General features: G+C 40.0%; 1 protein-coding gene across 1 annotated transcript in view; it reads right to left on the reverse strand.

Annotated features, from left to right (window-relative positions):
- The window catches only part of LOC126163202 (dynein axonemal heavy chain 3), a 1,221,238-nt gene that overhangs the window by 52,546 nt on the left and 1,144,254 nt on the right, over positions 1-24,438 (reverse strand). The window contains exon 63 of the mRNA XM_049920156.1: positions 21,475-21,685. Within this exon, the coding sequence (XP_049776113.1) occupies positions 21,475-21,685 (211 nt within the window). The remainder of the gene's footprint in view (positions 1-21,474; positions 21,686-24,438) is intronic.

Here is a 24,438-nt window from a genome sequence, read left to right on the forward strand (position 1 = left end):
AATATAACAAACACCAAAACATAGTAATTGGAAAAATGGATAACATCTGCCAATTTTGCAACACAAAAAAATTCAGTAGAAGGACGTCTGGATTCTGTTGCATGACTGAAAAATTTGATTATCACCACTAGAAGCATCTCCGCAGAAATTTTTATGACTGGGAAACTCCAGAGTCCAGACACTTTCTTCAAGATATAGAAGTGTACAACACCTATTCTAGATGGCTTTTGGTGGTGTCACTTCAATCAACACAGTTGTTGTTGTAGCTCTCCATGCTACTCTATCCTGTGCTAGCTTCTTCATCTCCCAGTACCTACTGCAACCTACATCCTTCTGAATCTGCTTAGTGTATTCATCTCTTAGCCTCCCTCTACGATTTTTACCCTCCACGCTGCCCTCCAATGCTAAATTTGTGATCCCTTGATGCCTCAGAACATGTCCTACCAACCGGTCCCTTCTTCTTGTCAATTTGTGCCAGAAACTCATCTTCTCCCCAATTATATTCAATACCTCCTCATTAGTTATGTGATTCACCCATCTAGTCTTCAGCATTCTTCTGTAGCACCACATTTCTCTTCTTCAGAAACAATTTCCTTGCCATTGCCAATCTACATTCTATATCCTCTCTACTTCGACCATCATCAGTTATTTTGCTCCCCAAATAGCAAAACTCCTTTACTACTTTAAGTGTCTCATTTCCTAATCTAATTCCCTCAGCATCACCTGACTTAATTCGACTACATTCCATTATCCTCGTTTTGCTTTTGTTGATGTTCATCTTATATTCTCCTTTCAAGACACTGTCCATTCCGTTCAACTGCTCTTCCAAGTCCTTTGCCGTCTCTGACAGAATAACAATGTCATCGGCGAACCTCAAAGTTTTTATTTCTTCTCCATGGATTTTAATACCTACTCCAAATTTTTCTTTTGTTTCCTTTACTGCTTGCTCAATATACAGATTGAATAACAACGGGGAGAGGCTACAAACCCTGTCTTACTCCTTTCCCAACCACTGCTTCCCTTTCATGCCCCACGACTCATATTAACTGCCATCTGGTTTCTGTACAAATTGTAAATAGCCTTTCGCTCCCTCTATTTTACCACTGCAAGCTTTAGAATTTGAAAGGGAGTATTACAGTCAACATTGTCAATGCTAGATATGTAGGTTTGCCTTTCCTTAATCTTTCTTCTAAGATAAGTCGTAAGGTCAGTATTGCCTCACGTGTTCCAATATTTCTGCGGAATCCAAACTGATCTTCCCCGAGGTTGGCTTCTATCAGTTTTTCCATTTGTCTGTAAAGAATTTGCGTTAGTATTTTGCACCTGTGACTTATTAAACTGATATTTAAGTAATTTTCACATCTGTCAACACTTGCTTTCTTTGGGATTGGAATTATTATATTCTTCTTGACGTCTGAGGGTATTTCGCCTGTTTCATACATCTTGCTCACCAGATGGTACAGTTTTGTCAGGACTAGCTCTCCCAAGGTTATCAGTAGTTCTAATGGTACGTTGTCTACTCCCGGGGCCTTGTTTTGACTTAGGTCTTTCAGTGCTCTGTCAAAGTCTTCACGCAGTATCATATCTCCCATTTCATCTTCATCTACATCCTCTTCCATTTCCATAATATTGTCCTCAACTACATCAGCCTTGTATAGACCCTCTATATACTGCTTCCACCTTTCTGCTTTCCCTTCTTTGCTTAGAACTGGGTTTCCATCTGAGGTCTTGATATTCATACAAGTGGTTCTCTTTTCTCCAAAGGTCTCTTTAATTTTCCTGTAGGCAGTATCTATCTTACCCCTAGTGAGATAAGCCTCTACATCCTTACATTTGTCCTCTAGCCATCTGTGCTTAGCCATTTTGCACTTCCTGTCGATCTCATTTTTGAGACGTTTGTATTCCTTTTTTCCTGCTTCATTTACTGCATTTTTATATTTTCCCCTTTCATCAATTAAATTCAGTATTTCTTCTGTTACACAAGGATTTCTACTAGCCCTCGTCTTTCTACCTACTTGATCCTCTGCTGCCTTCACTAATTCATCCCTCAGAACTACCTATTCTTCTTCTACTGTATTTCTTTCTGCCATTCTTGTCAACTGTTCCCTTATGCTCTACCTGAAACTCAGTACAACCTCTGGTTTAGTCAGTTAATCCAGGCCCCATTTCCTTAAATTCTCACCTTTTTGCAGTTTCTTCAGTTTTAATCTACAGTTCATAACCAATAGATTGTGGTCAGAGTTCACATCTGCCCCTGGAAATGTTTTACAATTTAAAACCTGGTTCCTAAATCTCTGTCTTACCATTATATAATCTATCTGAAACCTTCTAGTATCTGCAGGGTTCTTCCATGTATACAACCTTCTTTCATGATTCTTGAACCAAGTGTTAGCTATGATTAATTTATGCTCTGTGCAAAATTCTACCAGGCGGCTTCCTCTTGCATTTCTTAGCCCCAATCCATATTCACCTACTACGTTTCCTTCTCTTCCTTTTCCTACTGTCGAATTCCAGCCACCCATGACTATTAAATTTTCGTCTCCCTTTGGTACCTGAATAATTTCTTTTATCTCTTCATACATTTCATCAATTTCTTCATCATCTGCAGAGCTAGTTGGCATATAAACTTGTACTACTGTAGTAGGCGTGGGCTTCGTGTCTATCTTGGCCACAATAATGTGTTCACTGTGCTGTTTATAGTAGCATACCCGCCGCACTCCTATTTTTTTATTCATTATTAAACCTACTCCTGCATTACTGCTATTTGATTTTGTATTTATAACCCTGTATTCACCTGACCAAAAGTCTTGTTCCTCCTGCCACCGAACTTCACTAATTCCCACTATATCTAACTTTAACTTATCCATTACCCTTTCTAAATTTTCTAACCTAACTGCACAATTAAGGGATCTGACATTCCACGCTCCAATCCATAGAATGCCAGTTTTATTTCTCCTGATAACGACGTTCTCTTGAGTAGTCCCTGCCCTGAGATCTGAATGGGGGACTATTTTACCTCCAAAATATTTTACCCAAGAGGACGCCATCATCATTTAACCATACAGTAAAGCTGTATACCCTCAGGATAAATTACAGCTGTAGTTTCCCCTTGCTTTGAGCCGTTCACAGTACCAGCACAGCAAGGCCGTTTTGGTTAGTGTTACAAGGCCAGGCCAGATCAGTCAAGGCCAGATCAGTCAATCATCCAGACTATTGCCCCTGCAGCTACTGAAAAGGCTGCTGCCCCTCTTCAGGAACCACACATTTGTCTGGCCTCTCAACAGATACCTCTCCGTTGTGAGTGCACCTACGGTACAGCCATCTGTATTGCTGAGGCACACAAGCCTCCCCACCAACGGCAAGGTCCATGGCTCGTGGGGAAGGAAGGGGGGGGGGGGGGAATCAACACTAACAGAGATTAAAACAATTATGTTTTTTCCACCCAAGGACAAATCTATCATAACATGGGATCATTACTACCACCATCCAATGAAGACCATAACTTTTTAGCACTTATTGGAAAGGAAGAAACAGAAACTGATCAACAATGCACAAATGTCAGTGCATTGAGACGAGAAGTAGTCCAAAGTGTACTGAGGGTCTTACACAAATACAATCATCTGATTCACATATTCAAAACAGCACTAGACTGAATGATTTCTGATGACTATGAAGTTCTAATTTGAGCTGCCAGAAGACCACACGGAGGGCACAAACATTGATTCAATGCACCTCAGATGGATGGAATTACCATCATATCTGTGGACAATAAAAACATAAGACATGAAACTATTGCACAACAAAGATGAGGACTACAATGCATTTTAGAGACACACCATTCATATGATGTCCTCCAATATCAATTTATATTTCTGCACAGGGAGGACAGATATCATTTTAATGTGAGGCAAATCCAACCTGAAATAGGCAGAGAAACAAACAAAAGAGTCACTTCCAAGGAGTTCTTTGCTTACTGCTTAGTGATAAGAGATGTTTTCTATACTTGGCGTTTATTCCAAGAATTCCTGGTAGATATGAATGCAAAATCAAAAGTGGAATGGATGCTATACATTAGACTGAATCAGAAGAAACTATGCATCGAAAAATACATCCACCTTCGAGACACAATCATAAATGACAGAAAGAATGATGACATTGGAACAATTGTAACTTGCCGTCATCATACACAGGAAGCCCAAGACACATATATGAATTCACTCAAGAAACTATGACCTAAGTAAGGAAATGTGAACAACCTGACCTCTTCATAACATTCACATGCAACTCGTCATGGGCAGAAATCAAACAACCACTGAGATACAGACAAGGCCCCATGCATAAACATGTCATAATAGCCAGTGTTTTCTGACAAAAACAAATGAGATTTGTTAAAGTCATCACAATATATTACATCTCTGGAACCATTAGATGCTGGATGTACACAATTGAACAGCAAAAATGACTGCCTCACTCACACAATCTTATATAGCTACGTGACAGAATTCATTCAATGGATATTGACAAAATCATCTAAGCTGAATTTCCCAATCCACAAGAAGATCCAGACCTGTATCACATAGTAGTGAAAAGTTTGCTTTATCGACCTTGTGGTCCATTAAACTCTAATTCATCATGTACAAATGATGGAAAATGTACAAAAAAATACCCAAACCAATACTTGGATGATACAAAAACCAAAGTTGATGGCTACCCCACATACAGAAGGCGATCACACAAAAATGCTGGCTTCACAGCAAAAATACAAATATGAGGCAGTGACGAACTGGAAATAGATAACCAATGTAACACTTTTCAAAATGTTCCAAACACACATAAACATAGAATACAGCAAGGCAGTGAAATCTATCAAGTGTGTCTGTAAGTATGTGACAAAAGCAGTGACATGGCAGTATTTCAAATAGCCAAAGACAGTGAACAACAAAACACAAATGACAATACCCCTATGTACCAAATGGGATGATACATCAATGGTAATGAAGCAGCGTGGCACATTTTCAGTTTTCCCATACATAAATGTGAACCAACTGTGCAACATCTAGAAGTACATTTGGAGAATGGACAGAGAGTTTACTTCACAAAAGAGACCACCAGAAAAAACTACAAGTGAATCACCTCAGAACACAACATTTAATAGCTTTTAACCAACTGTGCCAAATGGGTCCATTCGTGAAAACGTTACTATATGTTGATGCTCCCACCTATTATGTGTGGAACACAACAATAAAAATCCTTCAACAATTACAACAAGGAAACAGAGAAGCTTGCAAATGCTTAGGACTACTGGAAAATGACAACCACTGGAGATTAACGTTACAAGGAGCCTCATACACAGCCTCAGTTGAATAAATGAGAGACTTACTCGCCATAATTCCAATAACATGTAAGTTAACACATTGAATTCAAAACAGCTATGAGACTCCCATAAAGAGAGTATGAGTAATGACATACTGTACCAAATCTGACAAGCTCATCCTGAACTGACCATCAAATTCAGTGATGACATCTTCAATGAAACACTCATTCACATAGAAGACAAATGTTTAGCGGAAGACAAGCATATCTTAATTCAACTTGGGATGCGAGCACCATGAGAAAATGGTATCAATGTGCTAAAATTTGAAATTACAAAGGAAAGAAGCTACAACATCAACAAACTATTTCAATACAATGCTCAGAACAAACCACTCGTCAGTGGAATCAAAAGAGAATTTACTACATTATCATTGACTAAATTCACAACTCTGGTGGAAGTATTTACTTGGACACGGCAGGTAGGACTGAGAAAACTTTACTAATAGTTTCTAATAAATCTATTGCTAGCATAAATACATGCTAAAGAACACATCAAAATTGCACTGGCCTCACTTGGCATTGCAGCCACACTTATGGAAGGACGACGAACTGCCCATTACGCCCTACAATTACCACTGAATATGGCGGAAGAACAATTCCCAATATGTAAAATCTCCAAAGCATCTGGACGGGGTGAAATTCTAAAGTAAGCTAAAATTGTCTTCTGGGAGAAATGCGCAATGAAATTTAAAGCATCAGTTGAAGCCATGGGCAGACAAGTACAAGACTTGTGAGGAAACTCTGACATGACGGGAGGAGCTCTTCTCATATTCTCAGATTTTTAACAAACACTTCCAATTATCCCCAAGTCAATATCAGCAAACGAGATCAGGGCATGCTTAAAAAGATCACAACTCTGGCCACACATACAAATACTGTGACTAACAAAAAATATGAGGGTTGAACTATCAAAAGACAAAACAACACCACATTTTGCTAAACAACTTTTACAAATAGGCAAAGGCACTTATCCTGCTAACCAGACAACTGGCCTCATTAAACTCAACAGTTACTTCTGCAACACAGCCACTGCTGAAAATAAACTCGTTGACCAAATTAATCCATACATTGTTCACAATCTGGACTGGCTATTTGAAATTGAAATTTAGGCAACTAAAAATAATATTGTTGAAAATATCGACAATAATATCCAAAAGATAATTCCTGATGAAGAGAGAATATACAAACTGATTGACATGATGGTAAAAACTGAAGAAACTGTGCATTTCCCTACAGAATTTCTAAACTCTTTGCAAGTACCCGGAATGCCATTACTCTGCCTTTGACTTAAAATTGGACATCCAATTGCACTACTCAGACATCTCAACTCACGAAACCTATGTAAAGGAACAAGGATGGTGTCAAAAAGCTATCAAATAATATCATCGAAGCCGAACTTACGACTGGAAAGTACAAAGGGCACAAACTACTTATCACGCAAATATCACTGATATCTACTTAACTTCCATTCCAGTTTAAAATACTGCCATTTCCAATCAAATTAGCCTACAGTTTTACAAATAACAAATCACAAGGACACACTTTAAAATATTGTGGCATCAACCTCAAAGACTCCCACTTCTGTCATGGTCAACTGTACGTAGCTTGCTCTCGAATATGAAATTCGAAAAATTTTTATGTGCATACTCCAGGTAACAAAATGAAAAATGTTGTATATAAACAACTAATGTAAATAGTTAGAATACATTCCTTTTTTACCTCTTATATTTTAAGTTTATCCTTTTATTCCAGCTACCATACAATCTCATATCAATTCCCTGAGCGAAGCGGGGTACCCTAGCCAGTAATGAATAAGACAGTATGAATGCTGATAACCTCTTATGAACAGCATAGTGACCTCATTACTGTAATCAAGAGAGATACAAAAGCCAATAGAGACAGTATATCACACTTGTCAGTTAGGGGGATGGGCGTAGTGCTCTGACTTACTCGTGCTCTCTTTCTTCTCAGTAGGGGACCACGAGGCCTATCGCTGATAAGCCATCATCAAGTGGATGATTGGTGATAGATTCCTGTACTTCCTGTAGAGAAGACAGTATCCAATGAAGAGGCTAGTACTTGATGTACCTTTGGTATCACTGGTATGGGTGTTTTAGAAACCTGCCCACCACATCTATAGCTTCCGATTGCTTGACAGCAGTCTGTTATTAATAGCAACTAACATATCACATGTCTGATACTGGAATTCACAGTGGGACTTCATTTAGGCTGGTGCTACGTTTATCTGAACCAAAGACCTCGATGTGGTTGGGTGGCTTATGTGCCTCAATGATACAGACAGCCGTACAGTAGATACAACAATATCATTATCATCATCTTCAGAAGGTGCAGTGGCAACAAATTGGATGATTGTCTGATCTGGTCATGTAGCCTTACCCAACATGGCCTCAGAGTGGTCAAAAATAGGAGGCTGCCTGGAGGAATTTTATGTAATCATTGCTCTTACTTGGTTTATGAACCAGAAATGGGATCTGCATGTGTGGAAGTGATCTGAAGAAATCATGAGGTTCCAAATAGATGAAACACTAGTCAGACAAAGATGTAGAAATCACATTTTAAAATGAAATATGTTTATGGGGGTAGGAATGAACTCTAATAATAAATTGATTAATGGAAAATCTCATATAGAGATGTTAAACAAATACTAACAAAGAGATAGAGGGGCTGGCCAGTACTTACCTCAGCTCAGTACAGCCGATAGATACATGTAAAACAGAACCGAACAACCATGCCTCCATCCTTGCTACCATCCCTATTTTCCTTTCCCTGTTGCTTCATAGCCTGGGTTGTGAGTAACTGAATCTCCTTTCCCTTCTTCCCTTTCTTTCCCCTCTCTCCTCCCTGATGAAGGAACATCTGTTCCGAAAGCAGGAATGTAATTTTCGGTTCTGTTTTACGTGTATCTATCGGCTGTACTGAGCTGAGGTAAGTACTGGCCAGCCCCTCTATCTCTTTGTTAGTATTTGTTTAACATCTCTAATAATAAATTATTGGTTATGAACTGCATATTAAAACTGAAGAAATTACAGACGAGAAGGATAGTGATGACACTGAAACTGGATAAGTTGTCGAGAGTTTGAAATGGAAAATTAGGCAATGATTGACTGAAAGGCAGGAGAAAGAAATAAAGCAGAACATGAATGGAGAGATTTTAGAGATGATATAGTGAAGGAAACAGATGATCAAATACTGGTATAAAAAAGACAAAGCCCATTGTAAATCCTTGGATAACATGTAAGATATTGAATTTATCTGGCAAGAGGAGAAAACATAAAGCTGCCTCAAATGAAGCAGGCAAAAGGGGATACAGAAATTTAAAGAATGAGTTTGACAAGAAATTCAAGATGGCAAAGCAGGAATTTCTAGAGTAGAAATGCAAGTTGTAAATGTGTGTGTGTGTGTGTGTGTGTGTGTGTGTGTGTGTGTGTGTGTGTATGAGAAAGGTAAATGGCATCCACAGGAAAAGAGAAGAGACTTTGGAGAAAAGCAGCTGTGTGAATATTAACAGTTCACATGCGATGCCAGTTCTTAACAAACAAGAGTAAGATGAAAGGTGGAAGGCGCATACAGAAGGTCTACAGAATAGGAATGAACATGGAATACAATATTACAGAAAAGTAAGAGGAAGTGGCTGAATATGAGATGGCAGATATGGTACTGTGAGAAGAATTGGATACAGCATTGAAAGACCTAAGGCAAAAGAAGACTCTTCGAGTAGATGACATACCCTCAGAATTAATGATGTCCTTGGGAGAGCCAGCCATAAGAAGGGATATGAGGCAGTTTAAATACCCTCACACTTCAAGAAGAATGTAATAATTGCAATAAGAAAGAAGGTAGGTGGCAAGAGGTGTGAATATTAGTGAAACATTGGTCCATTAAGTCACAACTGTAAAATATTGGCACAAATTATTTGCAGAAAAATGGAAAGTCTGGTAGAAACTGAGATCAAGAAAGAACAAATTGAGCCTTGAAGAAATGGAATACTCTCTTTGAAGCTTTGAATGTAGAAGGAATAACATACAGAGAGTGAAAGGTTATCTACAATTTACACAGAAAACAGGCAATGCTCAAAGGATATGAAAAGGAAGCAGTAGCTGAGCAGGGAGTTAGACTGGGTTGTATCCTATCCCTACTGTTATTCAAGATGCATAGTGAGCGAATAGTGAAGGAAACCAACAACAAAATTTGGAAAAGGAATTAGAATTCAGGGAGAAGAAACGAGTATGGTTAGAGGCATTAACGTAATTCTGTCAGAAACCGTAAAGTACTCGGAAAAATCTGTCAAAGAAAGCTTATAAGGTGAATCTCAGCAAAAGAACGACAAGAATAATGGAGTGTAGACAAATTAAATCAAGTGATGCAGAGGGAATTAGATTACCAAATAAGAAACAAAAAGTAGGGGCAGAGTTCTGTTTCTGGGTAGAAAAGTAACTAACAATGACCAATGTGGAGAGGATTTAAATTGAAGACTGGCAGTAGCAAAAAACCCCTTTCTAAAAAACATAAATTTTTTAACATCTGATACAAATTAGGAAATATTTTCTGAAACTATCTATCTCAAGTGTAGCGTTGTACAGAAGTGAAATGTGAATGACAGACAGTTCACACAACAAGGAAAAGAAGCTTTTGAAATGTGGTATTTAGTACCCCACCAGCAGACATCGCTGGTGGCAGATGGCCTGGCATGCGTAGCACCATGCACATCTATAACACTGTTTTGGATTTTCCATTTCCCCACAGATTGACTCACATAGCAAGGTTTCATTTTGTATTGTGTAGTTTTGTTTCCAAGCACACTGTCGAGCCAGTGTCGCCTTGTACAGCACCTCACACTGACAGTGTAGTTTAGAGGCATTTCTCGCCTGTGCAGATACTAAAGTGGTGATGAAGGATGTTCTTATGTGTGTGATGCTTGTATTTTTTCCCTTTCCTTTTCATATTGTTAATTTTGGGTCACCACAGATCCACCCTTTCTACAATGCTGGCAGGAACAGTTGTACCTACAGTAGTATGAGCTGCTGCAGGTGCTGCTAAACCAAAATAAAGAATTGCTTCACACCTATTCGAGGCAGGTGGTGAGCTGGGCATTCACCATGCACTTTTCTTCCCCATTCCTTTACCACTTCTGATGCCATTTCCCAGTTTCAATCAGTCTACAGAATAGGGGGAAAATTACCTGTTAGAGTTCTCACTGCACTGCCACGTAAGGCATTATAGTTGATCCGGTCCACAAAGTCACCTTCTTATTGTACAGAAATCAACAGTTATATGACATTATGCAAAATCCTTGCCTTCCACTGAGGCTGAGAAATTCAACATTCATGAACTTTGTTGGTTGCTTTTGCAGTAGTTCGTACATGACACTGATGCGTTGGTGGCACGATTGCAGTTTAATCAGCACCAAAAGTGCCCTGGGCAGTTCTATATGGACTGGATAGCTGATTTGCAGCATCTCCCATGCAGTGTCATTTTTAATTTCCAAATGTGATAGCTCATATGCTAATTCTGGATGTGATTGGTTAGCACTTGAAACTGAAGTCCAAGCTAGCACGATGACCGTTTTGAATATTTCATTAGCTGATACTGCCAGATTGCAGAATGGCATGAGATTACAGTGGCAGCAACGGACATCCCTTTGGGACACCTGGCAGGTGGCGCAATTAGATGTGCAAGATAAACTGTGTCCAATGCCCTGTGGAGCTCTCTGGGTGGCCTTCCTTCTGTTTGAGTTATCACACGTTAACCCTGTTGACAATCCCTGTGCAGTGGCATTGTGGTGATGCCCGCCTCACCCACGTCAAGCTCAGGAGGTTCGTGTCAATCGCAACACCACAACTCCTTTCTTGGGTCCTCGTTGTTGCTCTCCTTCCACTCTCCGAATGGTTCTTCCGTGATAGTCTTTTGGTAAACGTTCAATGAGATTACCCACATACAGTGGCCACGTATGGGGCATATCATCGAGTAAGCTATTTAGTAACAATTTTATGACAGTCACCAGGCCACAAGTTGGTCATCAGAAAGCCACATTTTCGTTGGACTATGGGGCTATCCATATGCCCTCTACATGTCACCCCAGTGTATTTTGCTGACACCGATAGTGGATGGGCGCTTGGCCAAATTTCGAGGAGACATGGGAGCAACAGGTACCCTCATTAACTTAGATATCTACAGGCTCTTGGGCTAACCAGAGTTGCAACTGCCACTGTGTCAGTTTGTGTCTTATAGTACACAGTATTCTCCTGTGAGAAGCAGTTCTCCATCACTGCACATTATAAGAATCTGGAACAGCAGTGTACATCGTTAGTGGTCAATTCCACACTGGCACATAATATTTTTGGGTTAAGACACCTTCTCTGTTTTTGGCTTTCAGATAGTTGAGAAAGTGCATTTTGTATCTCAGTCAGTACCTTTTCAAGATCTGGACTATTTACTGTGGTTATACAACCAGCTGAATGTGGAGCCCACGGATTTTGAACCCCTTTCCTCCTCCACCTCCTCTCCCACGCACCATCAGAAGTGGTCTCATCTCTGTGGACTGACTGCTGCCACATCCTCCACAGCCTTCTGCTGCTCTAGCAGAGATGCCAGCACTGTGTCACATCCTTCAGTCAGTTGTCGGTCAGGGGTCCAGGTCTCTAGTGCTCACTCTGGTTCTATGCTGCAGGGTGTGGCCTGACCTTGGCCATTTTTGACTCTACCTGGAGTTTCCAGGGGAAGAGATTTAGTATCCCAATCACTGGACACTGTGAAGGAGGCAGATGTGCATTTGTGGGCAGCACAGCAGATTAGTGTGGACGATTACCACAGGGAATGCACGCAGGTCATGTTCTATGGGATGACCCACTGAAGGAAATCTTTATTTGAGGCCAACCGTAAGCCAAGTGGACAGTTCTAGTGCTGTATTCGACCACAGTGGAAATCGCCTTACACCTTGTGTGTTATGCCGTTGAGGTGTGCTTGGTCATCTGCTACCTGCATCGGCTGTGTGTTGTTTCGGATTTTCTGCTTCCCTGTAGATTGACTCATGAGGTGAGTTTTCATTTCCTCTTTTGTGGTTCTGTTCCCTGCTTGTTGTCGAGTCACCATTTGCCCGTGCAACATCTTGTGCCGACAGCATTTTTAGTGGCATTGTCACACCTGAGCAGATAGTAATGGTGCTAGAGGAGAATGCTGAAGATTAGCTGAGCAGGTCAGTTAACTGATGTCAAGATTCTGAAGGACACTGGGAAAAGAAGTTCATGGCATGGATTAACTAAAAGAATGGATTAGTTAATAGGACACGTTGTGTGTGTGTGTGTGTGTGTGTGTGTGTGTGTGTGTGTGTGTGTGTGTGTGTTGGGGAGGGGAGGAAGGGAATGGGGGTAAAAATTAAAAATTGTAGAGGGAGGCCGACATACAAATTGTTCAAGGTTCTGATGGATATGGTTTGTAGCTGATATGCAGAGATAAACAGACTTGTACAGAATCCTTGTGATCTAGTTCTTTATTGTTTGTTACTATAATATTTAAAATAGGTATATCATACCTCAATTCATTTTATTTGTATGCTTTGGACATACGAAGTATATACAGGGTGGAGAAAAATTGTGTAACGAAATTTTAACCCTAGATAGCTGATGCCAGTAGGAACCAAAATTACTAAGATTGTGTAGGTCAACAACACACCATTTTTAAACTACGGAACCTTGACACCATGTGCTCCAATTGGCTGTGGGGTTGCCCTGTTGCCATTCGTTGGTTCCTGCAGTGCTATTGTTGTTGGTTCACACGTGCAAACGTCCCTCACCCCGTCACTGCCCCAAAGTGACATGCAAAGCATTCATGGTCATGCATTGTCCAGAGCATCTGGCAGCAGGGCAGCAGTAGCTGGCTGCAACACTAGCAGCAACAGGGAAGTAACCGATTTTATGACTTTTATGAGTTCCTAACTAGGAGCAAATTCTATAATATCATCTGTGTGCTTTAATAGTTTAGTTTCTTGTGTTTCTGCATGTTTATTTAAAATCTAATAGCCACAGTTCACGCATTTTAGTTTGCATTAGAAAGTAAATTGATTTTGTGACATATTACAAGTTCCTAATCAGGGGCGAATTATTTAGTTTCACCTGAGTGCTTCGGTAGTTAGTTTTTTGAATCTCTGTGTGTTAATCTAATTTATTAGACACAGTTCCTGCATTTTCGTCAGGGTCTACAGTAGAATTGTACAGCAAGTGCTGATACTCCATTTATCTGCATAGTTTAGTTTTCCACAGTCTTTAGTATGGAAAGGGACTGCAACTGTTGGTCCGCAGCTCGTGGTCGTGCGGTAGCGTTCTCGCTTCCCATGCCCGGGTCCAATTCCCGGCGGTGTCGGGGATTTTCTTTGCCTCGTGATGACTGGGTGTTGTGTGATATCCTTAGGTTAGTTAGGTTTAAGTAGTTCTAAGTTCTAGGAGACTGATGACCAAAAACTGTTGTGTGCGTATATGAGCTGAGTTGGTGACACTTTGCTCTCAGCTTTAGGCTGTGATGGTTTCATTTACACAGCTTGAGACTGCAGTGGATGGGCACCACTGTTGTGGGCTGGCTGTGGGGATAGAAATGGACATTCAGCATGACAAAGTCCTCACATCGGTCCTCACTGGTAGACAGCCCAGTTACTGCTCGCACTGAGGTTGACCCCTCACCTGTGGTCAAGTGGTACGTCATCCCAGGGCACAGCAGGTGGCAAAAGACTTCCCAGGTGGCTGCATGTAAGGCCTCCCTCGTTTGTCTGAGAAACAGGTTCCAGGCACTGTCTGTGGCTGACACTGTTGCTGAGCCAGATGCTGACACCTGTCCTGTTTCACAGGAGACCACTCAGCCCGCAAGATCCGGGCAATCACATACAGTGGGATTATTGGTAGTTGGGAGCTCCAACATTAGGCACATTATGGGGGCCCTTAGGGACATGGCAGCTGAGAAGGGAAAAAAAAACCAATGTGCACTCTGTGTGCATACCAGGTGGAGTCATTCCAGATGTGGAACAGGTCCTTCTGGATGCCATGTAGAGCACAGGGTGCAGTCAACTGCAGGTGGTTGCTCATGTTGGTACCAACGATGTGTACCACTTTGGATCAGAAGAGATTCTCTCAGGTTTCGAGTGGCTAACAGACATGGTAAAGACTGCCAGTCTTGCTTGCAAGATGAAAGCAGAGCTGACCATTTGCAGCATAGTCGACAGGACCTCTGATACAGAGCCAAGTTGAGGGTCTGAATCAGATGCTCAGACGGTTCTGCAACTGTGTAGGCTGCAGATTCCTTGAGTTGCGCCAAAGGGTGGTTGGGTTTTGGGTTCCGCTGAATAGATCAGGTGTCCACTATATGCAGGAGGTAGCTAGATGGGTAGCAGGGGCTGTATGGCATGGACTGGGCGGCTTTTTAGGTCAGAGGGTCTCGGGAATATACAAGAAGGGCTTCAGTCGCAAACGGTGCAGGCCTAACACAGGAGGAATGTAGATACTGGATCCATCGGTATGACAGTTGTGAACTGTTGTAGCTGTGTTGGGAAAGTATCAGAGCTCCAAGTGCTAGCAGAAAGCACTGATGCTCAAATTGTTATAGGCACTGAAAGCTGGCTAAAGCCGGAGATAAGCTCAGCTGAAACTTTGTAAAGAACCTAACAGTGTTCCAAAAAGATCGGCTAAACACAGTTGGCAGTGGCCTGTTTGTTGCTGTTAGAAGTAGTTTATCTTGTTGCGAAATTGAAATAGATAGCTCCTGTGAGTTAGTATCGGCAGAGGTCATTGTTGGCAACCAGAATAAAATAATAATTGGATCCTTTTACTGACCTCCAAATTCAGATGATGAAGTTGCGGAAATGTTCAAAGAAACCTGGAATTTGATTTCAAATGTGTGAAATCTTATGGGATTTAACTGCTAAGGTCATCAGTCCCTAAGCTTACACACTATTTCACCTAAATTATCCTGAGAACAAACATACACACCCATGCCTGAGGAGGACTACAACCTCGGCCGGGACCAGGCGCACAGTCCATGACTGCAGCGCCTTGGACCGCTAAGCTAATCCAGCGTGGCAAATTTGATTTCAAACACATACCTGACTCATACGATTATAGTTGGTGGTGACTTTAATTTACCCTAGATATGTTGCCGAAAATACATGTTTAATTCTGGAGGTACACATACAACATCATTTGAAATTGTGCTAAACTCATTCTCTGAAAATTATTTCCATCAGTTACTTCATGAGCCCACGCGAATAGTAAATGGTTGCGAAAACATACTTGACCTCTTAGCAACAAACACTCCTGAGTTAATAACAAGCATCAAAACAGATACAGGGAATAGTGAAAACAGGGTTGTCGTAGTGAGACTGAATATTGTAACCCCCAAATCCTCCAAAAATAAATGAAAAATATACCTATTCAAAAAATCAGATAAAAATTCACTTGACACCTTCCTGAGAGACAATATACACTATTTCCAAAGTAATGATATAAGTGTAGACCAGATGTGGCTAGAATTCAGAGAAATAGTATCGGCAGAAATTGAGAGATTTATACCAAATGAATTAACAAACGACAGAGCTGATGAGGTACACAAAACAGGTCGGAACACTGTTGCAGAAACAATGAAACAAACATGATAAATTTAAACAGACGCAAAATCCCCAAGATAGGCGATCTTTTATAGAACCTCGAAATTTACTGCGGACTTCAATGCAAGATGCCTATAACAGTTTCCACAACAAAACTTTGTCCTGAAACCTGGCACAAAATCCAAAGAGATTCTGGTCGTATGTGAAGCATGATAGCGGCAGGAAACAATCAATGCCTTCTCTGTGCAATAGCAATGGAGATACTATCGAAGACAGTGCTGCCAAAGCAGATTTACTAAACACAGCCTTCCAAAATGCTGTATACCAGAATTCGAATCAAGAACAGCTGCCAACATGAGTAACATAGAAGTAAACATCCTCAGAGTAGTGAAGCAACTTAAATCACTTAAAAAAGCAAGTCTTCTGGTCCAGACTGAATACCAATTAGGTTACTTTCAGATTATGCTGATGCATTAGCTCCATACTTGACAATCATATACAACCATTCGCTCAACGAAAGATCCGTACCCAGAGACTGGAAAGTTGTACAGGTCACACCAATATTCAAGAAAGGTAGTAGGAGTAATCCACTTAATTACAGGCCCATATCATTAACATCGATATGCAGCAGCATTCTGGAACATATATTGTGTTAAAACATTATGAATTACCTTGAAGAAAATGGTCTATTGACACACAGTCAACATAGGTTTAGAAAACATCGTTCCTTTGAAACACAATTAGCTCTTTATTCACGTGAAGTGTTGAGTGCTATTGACAAGGGATTTCAGATCGATTCCGTATTTCTGGAATACCAGTAGGCTTTCGACACTATATTATACAAGTGGCTTGTAGTGAAATTGCGTTCTTATGGAATATCGTCTCGGTTATATGACTGGATTGGTGACTTCCTGTCAGAGAGGTCACAGTTCATAGTAATTGACGGAAAGTCATTGAGTAAAACAGAAGTGATTTCTGGCATTCCAAAAGGTAGCGTTATAGGCCCTTTGCTGTTCCTTATTTATATAAACAATTCGGAAGACAATCTGAGCAGCCGTCTTAGGTTGTTTACAGATGATGCTGTCATTTACCGACTAATAAAGTCATCAGAAGATCAAAACAAACTGTAATACGACATAGAAATATATCTGAATGGTACAAAAAGTGGCAGTTGACACTAAATAATGGAAAGTGTGAGGTCATCAACATGAGTGCTAAAAGGAATCTGTTAAACTTTGGATACATGATAAATCAATCAGATATAAAGGCCGTAAATTCAACTAAATACCTAGGAATTACAATTACGAACAACTTAAACTGGAAGGAACACATAGAAAATGTTGTGGGGAAGGTTAACCAAAGACTGTTTTATTGGAAGGACACTTAGAAAATGTAACAGACCTACTAAGGAGTCTGCCTACACTAAGCGCTTGTCCGTCCTCTTTTAGAATACTGCTGCGCGGTGTGGGATCCTTACCAGATAGGAATGACAGAGTGCATCAAAAAAATTCAAAGAAGGGCAACACATTTTGTATTATTGCAAAATATGGGAGAGAGTGTCACAGAAATGATTCAGGATTTGGGCTGGACTTCATTGAGAGAAAGGCGTTTTTTGTTGTGACGGAATCTTCTCACGAAATTCCAATCACCAACTTTCTCCTCCAAATGCGAAAATATTTTGTTGATACCGACCTACATATGGAGAACTGATCACCATGATAAAATCAGGGAAATCAGAGCTCGTAGAAAAAGATATGGGTGTTCGTTCTTTCGGCGTGCTATAAGAGATTGGAATAATAGAGAATTGTGGAGGTGGTTTGATGAACCCTCTGCCAGACACTTAAATGTGATTTGCAGAGAATCTGTGTAGATGTAGATGTCAAATCCTGAGGCCAATTGGAGTGCTTGGCGCCAAGTTTTGGTAGTTTAAAAGTTGTGCGTTGTCAACCTACACGACATTAGTAATTTTGGTTCCTACGGGCATCAGGTACCCAGGGTTAAAATTTGATGCCACAATTTTTCTCAACCTTGTATACTATCTCCAGTCATAACTCATTTAAAACATGAAATGCAGTTTAGGACTCATGTGTATTATATCGTTACATACTGAGTTGACAATTTACTGATAAAATTAAAAGGAAACAGAATGGCTGGTCAGTACACCCAAGAGCTGGAACTCTGAGTACATGAACAAGCTAGCTTTTAAAACTCTTAGTTGCAGCCACAGGGAAAGATTAGGAAAGGTGAGAAAAGGTGGCCAGGTCACTCCCAATGCAGGCCAAGAGAGACCTGCATGGTACGAGACTGCTGGGAGTCTAAGATGACAGAGAGAAGAAAGTCAAATTGGTACATTGTTAACCACAGAGCCAGTTTCAGTGCTCAGAAGATCATAAAAGGGCAGACTGAGGGGTAAAACCAGTTAAAGACAGGCCATGCCCATTTCAATGGTACCCCCAGGTGAGGGGGAGGGGCAGGGGAGGGGGGGGGGGAAGGGTAGGGCAGCTGTCACTTTGCCTGTACCTCAGCATTTGTCGTATAGGCTACCGGTGAGATGGCCCTATGCTGCCACATTCACACCTTGTCATGTAATGTGCACAAACCATTTGCCCACCCCTGCCCGTGGGCAATTGGCCAAGATGTACTGTTACTGTTAACCAGGTTAAAGGGAAGAAAAACAGAATTGGTGTGTGCGTGTAGGGTTGGGGTAGTAATGGGTGGAGGAGGGTATGTTACTAGCTGGAAGGCTCCAAATGGCCCATATTATGTAGCAACACTCAGGTACATCACGTTATGCTGCAGAGTTTGCTCAGCAACAGCGTACAACATGCCTCTCCGAGACAGAAAGTTCTTATGTAATCAGTGATCTTCATTATTGATGCTCATTTCTATAGAAAGAGCAGCGGCATCAACGTGCATTAGCTGACCGGTTTTTCTTTAAGTACAGTTGTTGAGGTAGAAATATTTTGGTAGGAATAATAGTATGGGAATATCACATAGTTTTACAAAGATGTACCACAGATTTAGGAGTGCAATGGATGGTAAAAGTTGCTGGTGCGGAAATGTGTAGTGGGGAAATAATCTAAGGAATTATTTTTCATCATCAATCCATACCAGAAAGATGCCATCCATAAATATGCCATCCAAGTATTGTCACAATAGCACATTTCCAGGGAAAAAGGAAAAGAATCTCTTCATATTCAATGACAACACAATGAATAAAATTTAATATTGGTCTTACCTCTACACAAACACTATCCTCATCCTTCTGCTGCATGGAACAAACATTACAGAATTAATTAGCAGAAATTTCACATAAGGCACAAGTAGATAACACTGTAGTATTGAACATCCCAAATAAAAGAATATTATGTGATGATGTAAATTTTGTTGAAAACAGAAATTTTAAAAATAGTGCCATCAGGTGGGAATGTGTGTGTAGATGAATAAATGACCATTTAATATATTATAAGTAACTACATTATTTTACTGTATATGTGTAGCTTCATGTCCTGATTAAGAAAATGACAGCATTATGAGTATCTTTTAACAAGGGAAGTGTCACTTGAATAACATTTTATAAAAAATTGAGCAGTATTTGATTTAGACAGTGCATGTTTCAAAACATCTCAGTTTTGCTGTTTTTTTCTTTTTAATGTTGTGTTTCCTCCTGAAAACTTTTAAATGGTTCTCTTCTCCATTGGATGTAGAATTCCTTTTGTTCATCTTTTTCTCTTTGACAATAAAAATCACAAAGATTTAAATTCCTTAATCCCTTTGTTATTGCTGCTTGTTACAGGTCATAATTTCTACCAAAGTTCACCTTTAATTATATTATTTTGATTTATTCCTGATTTTATTTGCATATTATTTGAAATGTTTTCTTTCTTGCAATAATTTCCTTCTTACTCTGCACTTTTAATTATGTGGGAATTTTGTTCTTGTGTTTTTATTTTCATTCCAGTTTATTAATTTCATGCACTCTATTTCAATTGGTGTAGAGTCTGATATCTTCTGTCCAGCTCATCTACAAACTTATATGTCACTAAACTTCCATCAAGTACAAAAAAGAGCCATAAGGATAATAACAAACAGCAACAACAGGGCCCACTGTCTAGAATTATTTAGAAAGCTAGGCATTCTAACTGTTTCTTGTGAGTACATCTTTCAGAACATTAATGTTCATTAAGAAAAATCTCAACATGTACAACACAAACAGCCTAATACATGACCATGAAACAAGAGCTTGTCACCACCTCCATCTAGATAGAAAGAACAAGGCAAAGACGCAAAAAAGTATATTTTATAATGGGATAAAACTGTATAACAAATTACCACAAGAAATTAAAGAAATAAATGAGCCTCTCACTTTCAGACAAAAGCTTAAAACCTTTTTAATAAGTAAAAGTTATTATACTGTAAAAGAATATTTAACATAGATGTAGATTATTAGCAACATATGACATTATCACCAAAATATTATGTAATTATAAATGTGTGTATGACTAGTTATAAAAACTACACAAAATATGAGAAACCTGTTTCATTGTAAATGTAAATGTGTGCTTATGTGTTGTAAACTGATGACATCCATACAATATTTATTGTTCCATTCTTTGTAGAAATATGATACATTTTTGTGTTTTTGAAGGTCGCAATGTGAAGATGTTTCTTACTGTATGGATGTCCTGGTTTCTCATCTTCTGATGATTTTTTTCAAAACTGATAGTTTACTCAAATACATTCTGCATATTTAGCTCTATTTTAACATAGAAAAACAAATATTCAGTAGAAAATATCTCTTTTATATCTCATTCTACATCTGTGCTGTTTGAATCACTATAAATCAAGTGGAAAGGGGTATGTTTTACTGTAACTTATGTTAAGGTTTCTTCCCATTCAATTACAGGTACAATTTTGGAAGAATGGTTGTTAGTGTGTATTTATCTGATTGGATATCGGTTTCATTTTATCTGCACAATTTCTGTGAGTCAGAATTCAAGAGGCAGAGGAATATTTATAGTTTGCGCTGACAGATATGAAACAATAATGAAAGGAATAATATAGGAAATAAAGAACAATGAAAGATAAGAAAGACAGCTTAATAAAAACCAAATCTGCAACCTCTGCAACAGTATAATTGATGCAACAGGCACTAGATCAAACATAATGACATCTCATATTCACAGTGTTAATCATTTTCTGTATACTATTAAATCCAATCCCCATAAGTATTTGTTTGGTCCTAGAATTCTCACACATTAATAGAAATTCAAACTCAGAGGCTACAAATAATTTATGTGGCAGCCTATTTTACTAATTTAGAAAACATGTTCTATACCATGGCAAACAAAATGGTAGATGTAAACTACATATTCTGTTTATATTTAGATTTAATAATTGCATTATCTGAAAAATATTACTACATGCTCTGAATTAAAGAAAAACTATTGAAACAGAAATTCTATGAGTACATATTCCATGAAATTAAGTATTTTCACCTTGGCAAAAACACCAAAATCTGGCTCCTTATCTGCTGTGGTTTCATACGGTGTAATTTCAAATTCAAAAGCCAAATGATCAATTGGTATTCTGTGTTTCCTGGCATAATTCTGGAGCACTCCCGTAAGGAATGACTGAGTAAAATATAATCCTGAGAGCCAAAACACAACTGGAGGGCCATTGTCAATCCAATGCTGGAAAAATTTCAACCTGCATGGATAAAAAAAGTTGTTTAGGTATCACGTAATACATTAACACTAGCAATTTACTAACTGAGACACTTAGCATAGCAAGAAGCAATCTTTATATACCGTAGCGGGATACCCAAAAATCCAGTATACAACATAGGTGACTCAGAAAAAATAAATAACTTCTTTGGTGAGGAGAGAGATATACCAACATAAAATACAGATTATAGAGGTACACAGGTTAAATTTCAAGTTAAATAAGTTAAATAAGCAGACGGAGGTATTGAATAGAGCTGGGGAGAAGAGAAATTTGTAGCACAACTTGACTAGAAGAAGGGATCGGTTGGTAGAACATATTCTGAGGCATCAAGGGATCACCAATTTAGTACTGGAGGGCAGTGCGGAGGGTAAAAGTCGTAGAGGGAGACCAAGAGATGAATACGATAAACAGATTCAGAAGGGTGTAGGTTGCAGTGGGTACAGCGAGATGAAGAAGCTTGCACAGGGTAGAGTAGCATGGAGAGCTGCATCAAACCAGTCTCTGGACTGAAGACCACAACAACAACAATTTCCTTTCAGAGCTGCATGTGTTCTTTCCAGACTGGCTAACTGACAGCTCTGATTCTTCAAAGGCATGATCTATGACAGAAGGAAGAATAAATGGAGAAGCAGAAATTAGGTTATAAATATAGTGAGGAGGACTGGCTGGACAGTTAGAGAAGGCTGCTGCAGCTACATTGGCCACCCAGGGGCACCTGGGTGGCAACATATAAAGGCGGGCAGGTATGGAAAACAGGTGACATGCAGGCAACATCACAACCACGCCAAAGTGTGCACAACTGAATTCCACCAGCTGAGGGCCCACTACTAAGTGTGGCTGAGCAGCTCGTGCATACACGGATTGTGTGCAGCGCTATCTGTGCTAATCCGTGTGTACACTGAGGGGTAAGTGAGAGTGTTCTCTTACCCTGTGGGGCTGTGCTGGAATGACCTGAACTAGAGAGTGTGAGATGAGGAATGAAGACTGAAATACAATCAGAAATCAGAGAAAACAGTTATGATTGCAAGAAACTCTGCGCTGTTGTTGATTTACAGAAGACTGGAAAGAAAGATGGCAATACAACTGTGATAGGAATGGAATAAAAAAAAGAAAAACAAAGCATGTTATGGTACACAAGAAAAAACTAGACAATTTAAGAAAGCGGGAGAAATGGAGAGTAAAACAGTTTCCAGATCATCAACCCCATGAGGACACCTACAACAAGTTAGCTGACTAATTATCAAATCATTTTAAATCACAACTGCATGCAGCGGCTGGTTGTGTCAACTTTTTCAGCCAGGACAGCCCTATGAAGATGAGGTAACAGAACTTTATGGCCTTGCTAGACAATGTCATTTGTAATGTTCGTGTGGGTTAAGTTACAGTGACTCTATGATGAGAGATGTGATAACTTGGAATGTGTCCGATTCCCTTACTCGTGCTGCCGTACCAAAGCATCGGAACCCTGGCAGTATTGCCAATTAATGAGTCACAGGACATTGTCAATGTAACTGAGCACGATTTCCAAGCACTTGCAACACCTATTCCCAAGAGTAAAACAGTTCAGGGGCCAAACCCCCCTCTTACTCAGGTCAGATGTCGCCTGACATCTATGTCACATACGTACCTGTCACACCGTCAGGCCACAGCGCAGTTTGCACAATTACGTAAGTACTTTCCACATAGCTTTCAAACACTTGATAGGCCATAGTACCATGCTGAGTGATTTGCAAATAAATGGTATTAGACAGCTATCACATTCCATGTCAGACAGTGATTCTAATGAGGTGTATGTTGTGCCTGCTGTGCAACTGTCCGCTGCTCCTGTTGTTATTTCATCAGACTGCCAGGATACACACTCTGAACTTATCAATTGGCAATCCAATAAGTTGTATGTTCAGTTGCATGGCCGGCCGGAGTGGCTGAGAGGTTCTAGGCACTACAGTCTGGAACAGCGCGACCGCTACGGTCGCAGGTTCGAATCCTGCCTCGGGCATGGGTGTGTGTGATGTCCTTAGGTTAGTTAGGTTTAAGTAGTTCTAAGTTATAGGGGACTGATGACCTCAGCAGTTAAGTCCTATAGTGCTCAGAGCCATTTGAACCATTTTTTTTTCAGTTACATGTGTTCAACAAGTGTGATAATTTCCAGGTACAGACTGGTGCTACTGTTACGGTGTTCAACCATGCTACGTATGAATGGTAAGGTAGCCCACAGCTTCAGAAACCATGTAACTCATTGTTAGCATACAACTGACACCCTACTCCATTTCTTGGAGAGTGTAGTTTACCAGCCACGTCCTATGGTACTACTAAAACTGTTTTATTTCACGTCACGAGTCTACTAATATTTTTGGCATGGATAGTTTTGACCTCCTTAGATTATCAATTCATGGGAAGGTGTTACAAATTAATTTACCTGGGTTTCCGGCCAATATTAATGCATTGTGTGACAAGTACAGTTCTCCGTTCCACTGTAGTTTAGGCAAGGCCCAAGAGTTCAAGGCCCATGTGACACTGAAATACAATGTGCAGGCCAAGTTTTTTCATGCTCATCCTGTCTCTCATGCATTACAGGACCAGGTTGTCACAGTGTTGCAGCAGTTGCAGAACAGTGATGTCATCAAACCAGTGTCTGCCAACCAACAGGTGTCACCCCTGGTGATCCTTACTAAACCATTAGGCAGGTTGAGGCTCTGCACAGACTTTAAATCAACTGTCAACCCACAACCTGTTGC

The sequence above is a fragment of the Schistocerca cancellata genome, chromosome 2 (assembly GCF_023864275.1).
Source record: "Schistocerca cancellata isolate TAMUIC-IGC-003103 chromosome 2, iqSchCanc2.1, whole genome shotgun sequence".
In the NCBI taxonomy this organism is placed as follows: domain Eukaryota; kingdom Metazoa; phylum Arthropoda; class Insecta; order Orthoptera; family Acrididae; genus Schistocerca; species Schistocerca cancellata.